General features: G+C 32.5%; 2 protein-coding genes across 2 annotated transcripts; one reads left to right on the forward strand and one right to left on the reverse strand.

Annotated features, from left to right (window-relative positions):
* Positions 1-1,698: 1,698 nt before the first annotated feature.
* LOC102590738 (dnaJ homolog subfamily B member 4) lies at positions 1,699-4,115 on the forward strand. The gene is made up of 3 exons (XM_006363824.2): positions 1,699-1,920; positions 2,299-2,861; positions 3,514-4,115. The coding sequence occupies exons 1-3, from the start codon at positions 1,765-1,767 to the stop codon at positions 3,950-3,952; spliced, it is 1,158 nt and encodes a 385-aa protein (XP_006363886.1). The 5' UTR covers positions 1,699-1,764; the 3' UTR covers positions 3,953-4,115.
* Positions 4,116-4,177: 62 nt separating this feature from the next.
* On the reverse strand, positions 4,178-11,351 carry LOC102591095 (aldehyde dehydrogenase family 3 member H1). The gene is made up of 10 exons (XM_006363825.2): positions 10,961-11,351; positions 9,109-9,177; positions 8,923-9,019; positions 8,086-8,292; positions 6,589-6,704; positions 6,369-6,473; positions 6,096-6,268; positions 5,905-5,995; positions 5,162-5,311; positions 4,178-4,643 (listed from the first exon to the last, which is right to left on the reverse strand). The coding sequence occupies exons 1-10, from the start codon at positions 11,144-11,146 to the stop codon at positions 4,413-4,415; spliced, it is 1,425 nt and encodes a 474-aa protein (XP_006363887.1). The 5' UTR covers positions 11,147-11,351; the 3' UTR covers positions 4,178-4,412.
* Between the last annotated feature and the right edge of the window lie 3,651 nt (positions 11,352-15,002).

A 15,002-nucleotide genomic window follows, 5' to 3' on the forward strand; every position in this document is an offset into this window, starting at 1 on the left:
AAATTTTGGGATTTTGAAGGCAACAAGGCCCAATGAAGAGTATAAGTTAGGACATATTTATACAAGGCATAATACATAAATATGCCCTTTAACTTGGCCTCATTTCACATTTATATCCACCAACTTTGGGTGTGCACAAATAGACACTTAAACTTGTATAAAATTGAACAAGTAGACACATGAGTCCTATGTGGCATAAAACACATAGGACACCACGTAGGACGCAAATTGCCATGTAGGATGCCACTTAGGACATGTGTGACTATTTGTTCAATTTTATACAAGTTTAAGTGTCTACTTGTGCACACTCAAAGTTGGAGGACATAAATATAAAATGAGGCAAATTTAAAGGGCATATTTATGTATTATACCTTTATACAATTTATACTCCGTTTGGTATAACTTGTAGATGTTGTATTCCTCGAAGTAAATAATCTAAATGTCATGTATTTATAGAGCTGGTGCCAATTTTGTTTGTGGATAATTTTTTATGGGAACTTACATAAATTCACTAGTTTGGGATCTAATTACTTAGATACACTCTACTTTGCAGTATTACATATCTTACCATATTTTTGTGCATTGAGATGCATTTAGTTACGTCCAAATACATGTATCTACGGATACTTGGGGTCTAAATTAAGTGTAATTTGCTCTAGATACATTGTATCCAAGTGGATTCGCATGTAGCTGGGAGAGATAACAAGTCTTGCTTGCCTCCCTCGCCTCTCTCCCCATCTCGCTCGCCACTCTTGCATCTAGTATCTCAAATACATGCAAATCACGTTAGATACATACGAATACATGTATCAAGTGTGTATCTTGTGTAATTCGAATGTATCTGAGATACATACGAATCTCGCTCGTCTCCCTCCCCATCTCGCTCGCCTCTCCCTATTTTAGTGTATCTAGTAGCAAAAATACATGTATCTACGGATACTTGGGGTCTAAATTAAGTGTAATTTGCTCTAGATACATTGTATCCAAGTGGATTCGCATGTAGCTGGGAGAGATAACAAGTCTTGCTTGCCTCCCTCGCCTCTCTCCCCATCTCGCTCGCCTCTCCCTATTTTAGTGTATCTAGTAGCAAAAATACATGTATCTAAGAGTATCTTCTTCAATATATGATATAAAAAAAATAGTGGTAAGATCTTTAATATTTTGAAAATAAGTAATAATAGTAAATATGATACTAAAATATGTGTAATTATGTAAAAAAAAATCCAATAACTGGCGCATAATTAATCAATAATGCCATGAATAATCATTTGTTAAATTTATTTGTAAATTGTCAATACCATATTTCTTTCTTGTCAATTCAGTATATATTACAAATATTCATAATTGTGGGGCGGTGATGACAACAATTATTAATAAGTATGCGGCATTAGTGGTTGGCATGACACTTGAAAGTGGAAGGAGTAATCGGGATCGCGCTCCGAACATGATCTTTTTATCTCCCCCTAACATGATTTTCTCGATATGTAGGCTTGAATGTGAAATCTCTAGTTAAGAATGATGAAACAGTCCTACTACCACATCACAAGTCATATTGATTTTGAATTTTAATTAAGACTCCTATAAATTTCAAATTGTCTTGTATGGTTAACTTAATTTTCTTCAACTAATCTTAGCTATTAAAACGCTAGTGTATTTTTGACCAACCATCCATTCTAAAATTAGACATGCAACTAATTATTAATTAATCATACTTTCTCTCTCTATCTTTCTCTGTGTAATTGTTTTCTTCAATTATTTTCTTCCATGGCAGATCATTCACGGGCCACATCTCATGAGTTTTGCGGCAGTTTTGGATTTGGAAGTGTTTGTAAAGTTTGCAAATCTTTTGTCTCCATTTTATCTCCTAAGAAAACACATCATAAGCCTAAATCCAATATCCTTCAAGATAATCATCACAAGGTATTTATTTTCAATTTTAACACAATATTGTAAATGTTAATTTTTTTTATAGCAAGGAATTTTTATTTTATTTTTTGGCTTAAGAATTGGAAAATAATGGTTCTAATCATCATTTGTTAGAAACTTAAATTAGACATGTGAAATCAAAAGAGAGATAGTATACTATTAATCAAACAACAATAATTTGATTGTTTTTTTTCATATGTTTGAAAAAAATCCTAAATTGTCATGTTGGAAAAAAAAACGTTTTGATACATGAACGCATATGAAGAATGATTCAGGATTTAGATGTTGAGTCTATGTTGCATTAATTCATTCATGACATTGTGTTACATGTAGATGTTAACATAAGGTATTTTTTTTATAATCAAATTGCAGGTTAGTGTAAAGAAAAGTAGTGTTGATGAAGACATAGATGATGATGAACAATTTACATACAAACTCAATGAAGGACTTAACAGAAAACACCAAAGCAATGAACAATACTACTACACAAGTTCTCCTAAATCAAGTCCTCCTCATTCAAGAAGCACTAGCCCATCTCGACTCTCCAGGACAATTTCTCGAATTTTTCGAGCCACGAGCGTGAAAAATCACAACCATAATGGTGGTGGTGGTGGTGGACCAGCATTAGCGAGCACATTATCGCGTAATGCTAGTAGTCATGTTGACTTAACTAGTCATCATGCAGCTTCGAAATCCTTTTCACGGAGCGTGAGCCTAAGGAATGGTGGTGCGGAAGCACCCGCACCAGCAGCCTCAACAACATTACCAGCCTCGTTTTCGCGTAATGCAAGCCGGAAGAGCTCAACTCCGATAATGTTTTCAAGCTCAACTGGATTGGTAAAGCCACCACCAACGGAAAAGACACTTGAGTGCACCTTAGATGAGTTGTGCTTTGGATGTGTAAAGAAGATGAAAGTCACAATGACAGATAATGGGTAAGGACTTACTACTCTTTTATGATATCAATTTTTAATGAAATTAGTTACTCTCCGTTTTAATTTGTTTGTCATAGTTTGACTAGTATCGAAGGTGAAATTCATAAATAGACACTTTTCAGTGCCTGCAGTTAGAAAACAGCTATTGTCATGGTGTTTCAAATTTCCACAAGTGTAACTCCGTGATCTCCATGATATTGTCACGAAGTTTCACCTCTGGAATTTGAAGCTTAATCACAAAGACTATCTTTCAGAGATAGAGAGCAACAAATTGGCTAGTAAACGTTATTTCCGCTAACATTTGTATGGCTATAAGGCTTTTGAACCTTGTAATCTTCAAATATTTCATAACGCTTGCTTGACTATAAAAGCTTCTCATTAAAAAGAATAAAAAAATACAACCTAGTCCTTTTGGCCATCTAGTTTACAAAATATGTACACAGTATATACTTCACACTAATTTACTTATACATAAAGATACACAACATACACATATCATATACAACCGAGTTATACGCATAGTGTATACTTCGGTCATATTTGGTAAACTAGATGGGTAAATGATATATATTGGCAACTATCCCTTCAAAAAATATAGAACATTTATTTGATTCCATTTTTTACATTAACTAGCTCTGTTCTTTTCTTACAGGTTAACAGAAGAAGAGGAAGTACTAACAATCAAAGTGAAGCCAGGATGGACAAAAGGGACAAAGATAACATTTGAAGGCAAGGGTAATGAGAGACCAGGCACTTCAGCAGCAGATGTAATCTTCGTGATCGCGGAGAAAAAACACCCTCTATTCATGAGAGACGGCGACAATGTGGAGTTGGCAGTAGAAATCCCATTGGTAAAAGCTCTTACAGGTTGCACTATTTCCATACCTTTGTTGGGTGGGGAGAAGATGAGTTTAACGATCGATGATATTATATGTCCTGGTTATGAAAAGATTATAGAAGGACAGGGGATGCCTAAACCCAAAGAGGAAGGGAACAGAGGGAACTTGATTGTCACTTTCTTAGTAGCATTTCCAACTGAAATTGCTGAGGAACAAAGGTCTGATATAGTCAGGATTTTACAAGATTGCTGATTTGGTCATTTTATCTTCTTATCAGATGTACCAAAACAGGGTTTAGAGAGTGATGTAGGTTGTTAAAATGTATGTTTCATTTACGGAACTAGTTCACTTTGAACCATTCATCACCAACTATTCAAAAGTCTCAAGTAGGAGTGGCAAACGGATATAATATTCTATTAGAAGTTAATTAGGATAGCCAGTTAGCATTAGCACACTCCTTGAAAAGCATTAGATGACTAACCACAAGTAAAAATCCTATTATTAATAACAATTAGATAATGTTAAACATTTATACAAGAAAAAACAAATAGTATTAATAGTAACATCGCGAGACATGAAATTTATAAAAGGAGTGACTTGAAAATGTGAAGGTAATTTATGCCTCAAGGGTAGAAACACTGTGATCAGCTACTTACAAGTGTAGTAGTGGGCTCACACCAGAAATCCCAGATTCAAATTTTGAATGGAACTTTTACCACCCAATCAATGCACGAATGAGACCGAGTATATCACCATTTAACAGGGCTTTGAGAAATCGCGCCTTGCCAGTTGTATAAGGTGGATATCTTGCAGGTACATCCCCAGCAAAACTGCGACGCAGAACTGCCTTCTTGTGGCTGAAAGAATCAAACGAGAATTTGCCATGACATGAACCCATTCCACTTTCCCCGACTCCTCCAAATGGAAGAGTGGAAAGCGCAACCTACATGATAAAAATATACAGTTCATCATTAGATTTGATAACTGTATTGCATCATATATGTTAGATAAAACAACGAAATCCAGCAGCACATTAACACGTAAAATTTCTCATTCAGTTTAGATACTCCTGGGCATTCGTAATTAAATCCCAAGAATCTCTTTTGAAAATAGTTTCTTTCCCTCTGAAGTATTGCTTTAAGGTTAATGCTTCAGATATTGTATCCTATTTCACTTTCAACTTCAAAAAATCTTAATCGCATCTCCAACAGGAATAATCTAACAAATTATCACTTTGAATTTTCCCCAAGTTCCCCATCCCTATCAAAAGATAGATATCCACAATTTCACATTTGCTGGTAAAATATAATAGTCTGAGAAGGCTTGAGATCAGCATACAGACTAAAAGTATATTAATGTGATAATTTCAAAGCACGTCTCGTAAACAGATAAATAAGAAATTTAAGTCATGTTAGCACAAGTGAATTAGAAAATTTGGCTAGTAGGCAAAGACAGAATTACTTGTAAAGTGGTGTCATTGATAAGCAGACCCCCTGCTGATATATTCATGACGAACTCCTCCTCCAGTTTCTTGTTGCTTGTGAACAGATATGCTGCAAGTGGCTTTTCTCTGGCATTAATGAATTGTATAGAGTCCTCCACTTTATTGACCTTCACAAAAGAAAAGCAAGACTTACTCAAGCTGAGAATTTCACCGAGGCAAATAGTACTGTCAACAGACTATATACGGAATTTTCTGCAGAAGGAGTGCTTGAGCTTTATTTTTATTTTTTTTGAAATAGGTAACTTTCTCCTGCTTGAGCTTTATTCATTCTCAAAAGTTGGAAGTTCGTCATTCTAGACTTAACATTAATGATGCTGCTAAAAAAATTATCTTAAACTTTCACAAATGACCTATTGTTTAAAACTTAAATGATGTATTTTGTAATATATGGGGAGAAATTGCATAATAATTTCCATGAGGATTGAACTGCCAAAAGAGATTATCCTCATTTAGGCTGGTTCAAGTAAAAGTAAGAGCAGTAGATTTTCACAGTTATTGAAGTTTTGTTGCTGATGAATTTCAATACCGAAAATACATGAAACTGAATAAATTGTTCTGGAAATATGACCATCTTGTAGACGAATCTAATTCATTAGGTCATAATTCATAACTGTGTGACCATTGTTATCAGCGAATTTTTTGTTACCAAAAAGGGATGTACAAAAGACAAGTCACCTTACACAGGCAGAGTAGGTCTTACCGTGATAATAGGAAGTAGAGGACCAAATATTTCCTCCTTCATGATTAAAGAATCTTCTGGGACATCCAGAAGAATTGTAGGAGAGATCTTTCTGAGATGAGGAAAAGAAGATGAATAATAAGATTTTTCATGTCATAAGCAGACATCTTTATAATTAATAGGTTAGTGGAGAAAGAATGTGGTCGACTCACAAATTATCTTCATCTCTCTGACCTCCATGGACTACCTTATCGACAACCTTCTTATCATCCAATAACTTTGATAGTCGTTGAAAGTGGTTAGCATTCACAATGCGAGATAGATCTCCTGATTTTAGCGGATCCTTTCCATAGAATTTCTCCAATTCCTGTTTCATAGCATCTAGCTGGCGAAGAGGAATCAGAAGAGAAAAAAAATAAGAAACAATGAGTAAATAATTTTGCATAATGTCACACATAAAAGTTACTTGGTCTCATAAAACACACCAATTTTGGCACATTTTCTTTGGTAGTAATTATATAATCAGGAGAGATGCACGCTTGTCCATTGTTGCAGCCCCACTTGCCAGCAATAATACGCCTTACTGCAATCTTAAAGCAGAAAAAAGAAAATTGATAAATAGAAAAATGGAGAAAGCTTATTCTTATGAATTTTGGCACTATATGTTCTAACAACTCAAGAGACTGAGCAAATAAGAAATATTACCTTGTAATCGATGTTTGAATCCACAACAACTGGAGATTTACCACCTAGCTCCAAAACCACAGGTGTCAAGTGCTTTGCAGCAGCAGCCAACACAATCCGTCCAACTTTTCCATTTCCTACAGTATTATTTGCCCATTAGTTATCATCATAATGAACAGATCAACTCCAAATACGTCTTGCAAACAAAACTTGGCAATGTTAGTTTTTTGGTCATAATATTACTAATGCATGTGAACCTTGCAATCCAAACTAACCACAAGTAGTACTTAAGTCGATCAGACTTATTATTGCACGGAAGACCACATGCACATACAAGGGTGGGCTGACAGATCAATGTACATCTCAATCTCAATGCTCTTCTTTTTAATCAAATTTCCAGTAAGAATATCGAAAATGGAGAAGAAGATATCCCATTGTAATGAGATCTAACAAATAACAATAACACAATTTCACTTAGTTCTGTTGTCTCTTTTCCCCTTCCATGGGAGAAGGGGGATGTTTTATATGGATCCATAAAGAAGTTTAAGCTCTTATAGCTAAGATAAATTTTAAAAAATAAACCAATGACCATGTAGTTAAGGGATATGCAACCCTGCTTGGTGGTAAATATAGCTCCTCTGCTAGAGAAGCTTAGGAATAAAAGAATTTAAGATGATATCATGAATCTAATGATACAAGTATTATACACTCAATAAGATTTCAAATATACAGTAGTCAAAGTTTCTAAAATTCATTGTTGATCTACTGTACACTTCCTTCTCTACATAAGGCTGCTATGATTAGATAATAAGTGTAGTATCAATCAATCAACTGCGCCTCAAAATCAAACTAGTCGAGGTCGACTATATGAATCCTTTAAATCCATTTTGCATAATCTGGGTTCATTTCTTGGAAATAATAACCAATTTGTCTTTTAAGACATATTACAGTTCTTTAAAACTCGAGGTTCTCTGAATCTCATACTTAGTCCCCATACTGACATACAAGTTTGCAAACCCAAACCTAATGTAAGTGTAACAATAACAACTACATTTTAATCTTAACTAGTTGTTATTGCTTTAATCGATTGTTTGCTGGCAGCATTCTGTTCTTAGATAAGTCTGCGCTAATTCAGATCACAGGTATGTTGAGACAACTTCTTTATATGTACCCCATCCCCTTTTAGCACCTTCAATATAGAATGGTATACACATGAACCAGTGTATTTTGAGGTCAACCTAAGATATTGCTAATCCATGACACCACCTGTCTTATTTAGACAATAAATACTTGAAAGCAAAAAATATCACCACCGGTCATTGAACTGTAAGGAAAGTTACCACATTGTTAACCAACCAGTTCAGTTGTCTTCGAAGCCAAAAAGATAAAAAGAAATTATGTTGCCACCAGAGATGATTGCAGATTTGGGCCATTGTCCATCTTTAAATAATCATCCCAAATATTTTATTCTATAAATGACATGGAGATAAAGTCAACCAGTGATGAAGTTATTCAAACCTGTATAAAATATTTTGTCCCATTTTTGCTCTAGTAATGCAGTTGTCTCGGGTACTGCACCTTCTACAACTCTAATAGCAGACACATCCATATACTGCCCTAAAAGCTTTGCAAGCACTGAAGATGTAGCTGGGGCTATTTCCGATGGTTTCAGAACTACAGCATTACCAGCAGCAATAGCTCCTATCACTGGATCAAGGGACAACACTGGAATAGAATGAAGGGGGAGGGAAGAACTGATTAATTAATCTGCATTGTAACTTTTCAACTAAATATCATAAAACAAACAGACATTACTAGTAAATTACTGATAAGGGATAATGGAAAACTCGCTATCAACAAGGACAAAGGCACCTTGGAAATCTTGCTTGCATCAGAAAAGGATAAAGCATTACAGTAATCTACTTAGTTTTTGGCCTTTTATTCTAGAAAAGCAGAAAATAGTTTGACCAGAGTGAAACTTTTACACTAAATATGACCTAGTCTTCATTGACAGATAGTTCAAACACAGACAATCAGTGTAAATGAGTGGGGGTATGTTTCTCTCTGCATTGTGAGTCACACCGATCTAATGTTGCAAAAACAAAAAGCAAGAAGATTCATCCTAACATTCACAGTTATTAACATTATCCATCCATAAAATGTTTAGTTAGTTTTAAGAGTCACCACAACCCTTGATAATAAAAGTTTATAACACAGCAGAATTTTCTGCAGAGGGAAGTGATTAGTCTGGTTTCTAAGTTGAGACTTGCTTAAAGATATATTGAAAGGAGAAGATAAGAGGAAAAATAATCGCATGCACTTATGACGGAGATAAATAGACAGTTTTTCACATACAGAACGGATAGTTCCATGCTGATATGACCAATACAACACCGAGGGGTTCTGGAACTATTTCAGCTGATGACGGAAACGAGGTTAATGAAGTTTTGACCTGTAATTTCCATATGTTAGCATCAGTGGACTTCTATTAATTAATAAGCAAGATGGTATGTATATCTATAAATAGGTATAAAAAATTACTTTTTCCGGCTTCATCCACCGTTTTAGTTCCTTCAATGCAAGCTTACACGCTGTTTTCATCATAGAAATCTGCAGTAAAAGAACATATGAATCAGAAGACAGAAAGAAAAGTGGGTCGACATAGCTAAGAAGTTCCTCAACTACAAAACCCTTCCCTTGAACTTCTATACATTCATGATAAAACTATTTTTGCTATAACCAAAACAGAATAAAAGAAATGCATTCCACCAAATACTTCAATGTAACTGAACTTCAAATTGATTTTACTCAAAAAGCAATGTGTAGGTTAAAATTGAGACTTCTCAATCATGTCATCATAAAACTCTTAAACATCAACCTTAAGTCAAACCATCCAGCACATTCTTCCGGTGATCATTCACATTGATCATATTGGGCACAGCTAAAAATATGTACGCTACCAGAATTTCCTGTTTGTAAAATGTATATTTACTTTAAGTAGATAGGAGAAGATCAAAGGTGTTACAACAAAATCAGTTTCAGGATAATGTATTTAGTATCTGCTGCCTAACTGATTGTCCTCCTGATCCATTGGTGACAGTCATTTTTTCTTGGCACTGCTATGTTGTCGCTGTTACCATTTGTCACAAATATTTCTTCTCTCTATCTATTGGTGTAAATTCTCAGTCCCTCACAAGATTATAGTCAGTTTCATGTATTGCATGATTGTCCACCAGTTAACCCTCAAATCATGTCCAAAATTCAGATCATCTATAACAATAAAAAGGAGGTCCAGTTCTCTCTGTGAGAACATTCAATAACTACGAGCCAAATCTAGCTATAAGACTCAAAGGAGAACAAACAAAAACTAATCTTGGTGACATCAATGCACTTCCTAGATTACCAACATCAGGAACAACAATGACCTTTTTATCTTGCTTATGACTGTCACTCTAACGACCCTATGCAAAGCACAATAGCCAACATTACTCTTTTAAACTGTCGAAACGTTTTCAATTCCAGAAAAATAAACATGAAAAGAGGAGAACTCATTTTGCACTAGACTATCCAACTAAAATCTGAAACCCGGAAAAAACAAATACCAGTTTTCTTCTACAACAAAAAGTACTCAAGTGTGTTATGTAGTTATGCACTATTGACTTAAATGTAGTCAATTGCCTTAAATAATTGACTTAAATGCAGAAAAATACCTAGCAAACAAAAGGAGCCTATAAAAATTTTAATTACTAAACCAATACTAAATTCGTATAACTTAGAGTCGTTGAAGATATTTTGCTAAATCTTTCGATGAGATTGGCTCAAGTAAATATAGAAGTCATCAATAGAAGAAAAAGACAAAAATAAACAAGTCCGCAAAAATCCAATGATTAATACAAAATTCATAAGCTTGTAAAACAAAATCAGCAGAAGAATGAGTTCCAAATCTGAGAAAAGCAGAGTATTGCACGCAATAATTCATAATCCCAACTTTATGTTCCATATTGCTGGAAACTCAAAATTTCCTATCAATCCTCAACTTTATTGTTCAAATATTATATCAATCAAAAGGAATCAAAAACTCAGAATTTCCTTATCACACAACGAAATTAGCCAATTATGCAATTCACTCTTCCTCGATGTCTAGCAGCAGAGCTAGAATTTTCAGCCAGAGATTCAAAACAACAACAACAACATACATAGTGTATTCGCCCATAGTGAGGTCTGGAGAGTATAGAGTGTATGCAGACCTTACCTCACCTCTGCTCACACTCAGGTGAGGTAGAGAGGTAAATTCGACATCTACTATATTGTAGATAATTTAAATTTAACCGGAAGCACATTCACACAGACAGATAGGGATAGGCGATTGATGAAAAGGAGAAAAGTGATAAACCTCATGAATAAAGGCTTCGAGTTCAGGCTTAGAGAGGTCAGAATAAAGAGCATCGGTAATCTCCTTCTCATGATTCTCAGCGATTTTAAACAGAGCTTTCAACTGCGACACTCTCCACTCATAACTCTTCGTCTTCCCAGTTCCATACGTCCCTCTCAGTTCCTTCACAATCGCCTCTGCATCCATTCCTCTGTAATATGCAATATGCAACCTTGATTCTATATCTATACAATATGTCTCTGTGTTGATTAGGTCGACGACTTTGTGCTCGTCGCCTGTGCTTCGCCGGCGATATATAGTACTCCTATATAAAGTTATAAATGAGAATTTTTGGATATGTATAAATAGTTGAATATTGTATTCCCTCCTCGTCTAAAATAAGGATAGTTTGCCAATAAAATTATCCCAAAATATATATTTTCTTTCAATCAGTACTTTTTTTTTTGGTTTTCCATTCTATTAGTTTTTCCGTGTCCGCATTGAAGTTTTGATTAAATTGCACGGTAGGATCTATGCTCCCAATTGGATTTTCGTCATATCCAAGGCGGAGTGGCACTCCCAACTGAATTTTTATCACACCTCAAGCCCGAATACGAGACTTCTAATTAAGGAAAAAGAGTTTAGTCTCACAACTACACCATAACTTAGTTGGTCAATCGTAATCAATTCTAGAAAGCATCTAATAAAGACAACTAAATAAATAAAATTTTGTATTTATTATTTTGACTGAAGAATTATTCTCTCCGTTCATTTTTACTTCTCATTTATTCTTACAATAAATTTTCATTTTTATTTGTCACTTTTGACATATCAATAAAAGATAATTATTATTTTTATATTTTACCTTCGCAATAAATACTTATTCTCTAAATTATTTTTTAATTAATACAAAATAACATTTAATAAGAATAGTGTGATTAAATACTCATATTAATAATTATTTAATATGTCAAGTTAAATAGCATATTTTGAGGTATGTGTTGAATAGATATTCGAAAAGCCAAAAAAGGGGACTGTCGTTCAGAGTGAGGAGTGCACGTGATCTGGATTGTCTTTTATCTCACTTTTGTCGTCTCATCTTATTTGTACACATTAATTATTAAAAATAATTATTTTAAATTATTTATTAACTTATAAAATTAATATGATTCTCACGCTCCAACCAAAAATAATCCTCACGCTCGTAATATTTTACCTTTTCTAAAGAAGAAAAAGTTAAGTAACTGATATTTTCTATTTTACTCTTACAACTCATTCTTTTTGAAAATTTTAATAAAATTTTAACATTATAAAAAAATATTAAGGTTAATTAGTAAAATTTTATTTTGTATTTATAATTTTTTTAAATGCGTATAAGAAAAAGTGAACAATTAATATAAAACAAAAAGAATACTATTTTATACCAATTTTATCATTAATCTTAAATATATAAAATTTCTAACATTTTATATGACTTATGATTAATATGGGTGAGATAATAAAAATTATCATTTTATTTGATAGTTTTTAAAGAGAGTGACAAAACAATCATGGATAAGTAAAAGATAGAAGGATGGAATAACATAGTAATTGAAGGATAAATCTCAAAGAGAAGATCAATTCTTTTTAAGAAATAATTAATACTCCATTCGTTTTTTAAAAAAAATTCTATTTTATTTTTTAATCTGTTTTTAAAATGTTTTTTTTTTCAACTTTTTGTTTTAATTTTCTATGTGGCATGTTTAAAATATATAAAATTCAAAAACATTTGATATATTTAACATAGCTTTAATTTATAACCATAAAATTAAAAAATCATTATTTCAAATTATAAAGGAAGTAGTACTATAATGTATTATGGAAAATTTTATTTGGTACTCTTTCTGTCTACTTTTAATTATCATGTTGCGTTTTTCGAAAGTCAATTTGACTAATTTTCAAAGTTAAATTTGATTACATTAATTTGATATTTTAAACAAAAAATTAGATATTTAAAAACTATACAAAAAGTATTATAGATTGAAATTTTTTGCATATCAATATAATGGAAAATATATCATAAAATGTTAATTAAAATTCTTGTAATTTAAATTTAAAAAATTCATGACAATTAAAAATGGAACGATGAAGTATCTCAGATACAATAATAGAGATGACAAAACTTGGAGGAGACTCCTCCTATATTCTACCAAATGGATGGTCAATGGTGGGTGCCACTTTCAATAAGAAAATTGGCCAACTCCCCTACCTACCCTGTTACACTCTCTCTCCACTCTCAATAGTAGCTAAGTCTGTCGGTTATATTTCATAGTGAAATAAAATAAAATAAAAACTTTTGAAAATTAGATTGTATTTTGTCCATAAATATAAATACCCCTCACTTTTAACTTAAAGATTGTGAGTTCAAGTTGCCAAAAGAGCAAAAATAATGGAAGCTCTTAGAGAGGGATAAGAAAAGCATTCCGAACTTCAAACTTTGAAAATTCTTTGGTCCCAATCAAGCCAACGACCAATGCAATCCTCTAACTAAATACATCTATAATGACCAACTATATTATCTACTTAGACTGCCAACTAGTCAATAATATCATACTTAGGGGCGGCTCTTGCATGCAGGATGGCAATGAAGCGATGCAGGGTGAGTTTAACCGGTAAAATTTTTAATTCGTTTCGCTTTATTCCATATAATATTTTTTTCATTTTCAACCCACTCAACCCTTCCGCATAAACCTGCCCCGCATACAAAAATTGAGGCATATGTCTTAGGCCCTCCCTCAATTTTGGGAGGCCTCAAATTCTTACCAAGAATTAAAAAAAAATTACATAAAACTATAATATTTTGATTTCCTTAACCCCATTCAAATAGAAGAAATCAATTGTTTTTGCTAACACTTATATTATTTATCTGTTTACATTTTCTTTCTTCAAATGTTTGATAAGCTAGAGTAATAGTCACGGTCAAAAATACAAATCATTAATCGAAAAGTGTTGAACAAAGTAAATTGCAAATTCTTTTTTTTTTATTTCTTCTTAAATTTTCAGGCAATACAACAAACATATTAAAGTAGGATATACCAAGTTATCAACTTCTTGAATCAAATTCTATGATTTTAAAGTTTGTCAATTTATTACTTAGAATTATGTTAACAATTCATTTAGTAGATGTCTCGGTAAACTAATGTTTTCTAATGTTGAATTGATTAAATCTTACCTAAAATTAATAATTAAAAAAAAAAGGTATTTGAAGAAATCATCTATAAAGAAATTTTAAGTAAAAATTTACATCTAAAAATTAGAAAAATATTTTTTAAATAAATACATATAAGTTTGTTTAGATTTTAGACCTTTAATTGAAACTTCGACTTAGACCTCCAATTACGTTGAGTTGACCCTGATCATCATACTATGTCATAACAAGGTAAGAAGGAAGGGATTAACTTAAAAATAGCAAATTTCGAAATTATTGAACTTCAAAGGTTTTGGTGAAAATTGTTAATATGGACAAAATCAAATTATTAAGGATTTGGAAGGTAAAAATACCTTTTCTTTTTGGCACAATGGAAAACTAAATAAACTTCTTAATTATACTAGATATAGGACCCCGTGCCAGCACGGGGCCCAAATATATATTATTTTTATTTAATTTATGTCATATTATGAAATTTGAGAAGTTATTGAAATTTTTATCTGATTTTAAAAATATTTAAAATTTTTAGCTATTGTGATTTGTAGTACTTTTTTTAACATAATTTAGAAAAAAATATTTATTACTCTGTTTGTTCTAATTTATGTGGCACACGCAGAATTTTAATATTAAGCCTTTTTTTATATGTCTCTTTAATATATTAAGTTGTTAATTATTGTATTTTATTGTATATTTTGAACCTAAATTTTTAATAATATATGTTATTTGCCATGTCCCAATTTATGTGACATTAATTGATAGATTTGTTGGAGTCGAGAGATTTATTTTGTTAATTATTGTAAAAAAAAAATTTCCGTCAATTTCAAACAATATATGTTGTTAATTGATAGAATACTTTTAATGTAATTTTTAAAAAAA

The sequence above is a fragment of the Solanum tuberosum genome, unplaced genomic scaffold (genome assembly GCF_000226075.1).
Source record: "Solanum tuberosum cultivar DM 1-3 516 R44 unplaced genomic scaffold, SolTub_3.0 scf00461, whole genome shotgun sequence".
Lineage (NCBI taxonomy): Eukaryota > Viridiplantae > Streptophyta > Magnoliopsida > Solanales > Solanaceae > Solanum > Solanum tuberosum.

Bases quoted from the DNA above. Each gene is read 5' to 3' on its own strand.
- LOC102590738 (XM_006363824.2), top strand. From the start codon at position 1,765: ATGGCAGATCATTCACGGGCCACATCTCATGAGTTTTGCGGCAGTTTT. The intron at 1,921-2,298 runs GTATTTATTTTC...ATCAAATTGCAG, and splicing joins TTCAAGATAATCATCACAAG to GTTAGTGTAAAGAAAAGTAG. The intron at 2,862-3,513 runs GTAAGGACTTAC...CTTTTCTTACAG, and splicing joins GTCACAATGACAGATAATGG to GTTAACAGAAGAAGAGGAAG.
- LOC102591095 (XM_006363825.2), bottom strand. From the start codon at position 11,146: ATGGATGCAGAGGCGATTGTGAAGGAACTGAGAGGGACGTATGGAACT. The intron at 8,293-8,922 runs GTATGTGAAAAA...ATTCTATTCCAG, and splicing joins AGCATGGAACTATCCGTTCT to TGTTGTCCCTTGATCCAGTG. The intron at 6,705-8,085 runs GTTTGAATAACT...ATAATACTGTAG, and splicing joins GGACAAAATATTTTATACAG to GAAATGGAAAAGTTGGACGG.